Source organism: Rasamsonia emersonii (genome assembly GCF_000968595.1).
Source record: "Rasamsonia emersonii CBS 393.64 chromosome Unknown ctg1118621760505, whole genome shotgun sequence".
NCBI classification, from domain to species: domain Eukaryota; kingdom Fungi; phylum Ascomycota; class Eurotiomycetes; order Eurotiales; family Trichocomaceae; genus Rasamsonia; species Rasamsonia emersonii.
Window position 1 is genome coordinate 62 of NW_013562954.1, and position 944 is coordinate 1,005.

Here is a 944-nt window from a genome sequence, read left to right on the forward strand (position 1 = left end):
ATCGAGCCGGCCAAACGTGCGGACTGTGCTGTTTACCCATTCCTTCACCTCTTCATCATTGCTGACATCGACTCGTGATACGGTGATCTTTGTCCCGAACTTGTCGCCTTTTTATTTATGCGTTAGATGGCTTTGATGTGCTCATGCATTGGTCCGGGGATTGAGACTGGGTGATGGTGCGACGTGTCAACTGACATAGTGCCTTTGTTTCTTTCAGTCCATTTTCATTGACATCGCTGATAGCAATTCCTGCTGCGCCGAGTTCTGCGAGCTTGACGGCGGTTGCGCGGCCAATTCCCGAAGCGGCGCCTGTTACTGTGTACACCCTGCCCTCTTGCTTTGGTGTCATCTTTTCTGCCTTCAGGTTCTAAGGAGGTAGACAGTCCGATGGCAACAGGAAAGGGGGGGGGGGGGGGGGGGGGGAANAAAAACAGAAATTGTATAAAGTTTAGTTTAAAGTACTCTCCGGCTCCTGGCAATTTATACAGAGCTCGATTACTAGGCTTTTCCCCTTCAGTGTCCATATAATCATATAATAACCACGTGAATGTATATTCCCCAGTTGTGCTCAACCCACATGGTTAGGAGGCACGGAATGATTACTGCCGGAAGTTCGGAACAATATCAAGGCAGTCGATAAGTTAGGCCGAAGTTCTTGCGCAAGTTTAACGTCCATACCGAGCCTTTCGGCTATGACAGACCCCGAATCGTGGGCGACGCCCCTATCTAGTCTCTAATTCCCCTCTTTGACCATTCTGGACCGTTTCCTCGCCCCAAACCGCCTTATTGCGCAGGGCTTTTGGGCATTATGTATGCCCTCCTTGGTGTTATCACTGTATGGGTGTCACCTGCCTGCTGCAGGCCACCCTCCCCTATTATCCCTCCCCCTCTCGTTCTGCCTCCTCCAAGGCCTCCAGCCCCCATTCATCATCCCTGTGAGCCCT

The 944-nt window shown here is 51.3% G+C and overlaps 1 protein-coding gene across 1 annotated transcript; it reads right to left on the bottom strand.

The window, feature by feature from the left end:
- Positions 1-224: 224 nt before the first annotated feature.
- T310_7134 (uncharacterized protein) lies at positions 225-581 on the bottom strand (the record flags this gene model as incomplete). Its single annotated transcript, XM_013470067.1, has 1 exon — positions 225-581. A coding segment is annotated over one exon (357 nt), but the record flags the coding sequence as incomplete, so codon positions are not given.
- Positions 582-944: the final 363 nt, after the last annotated feature.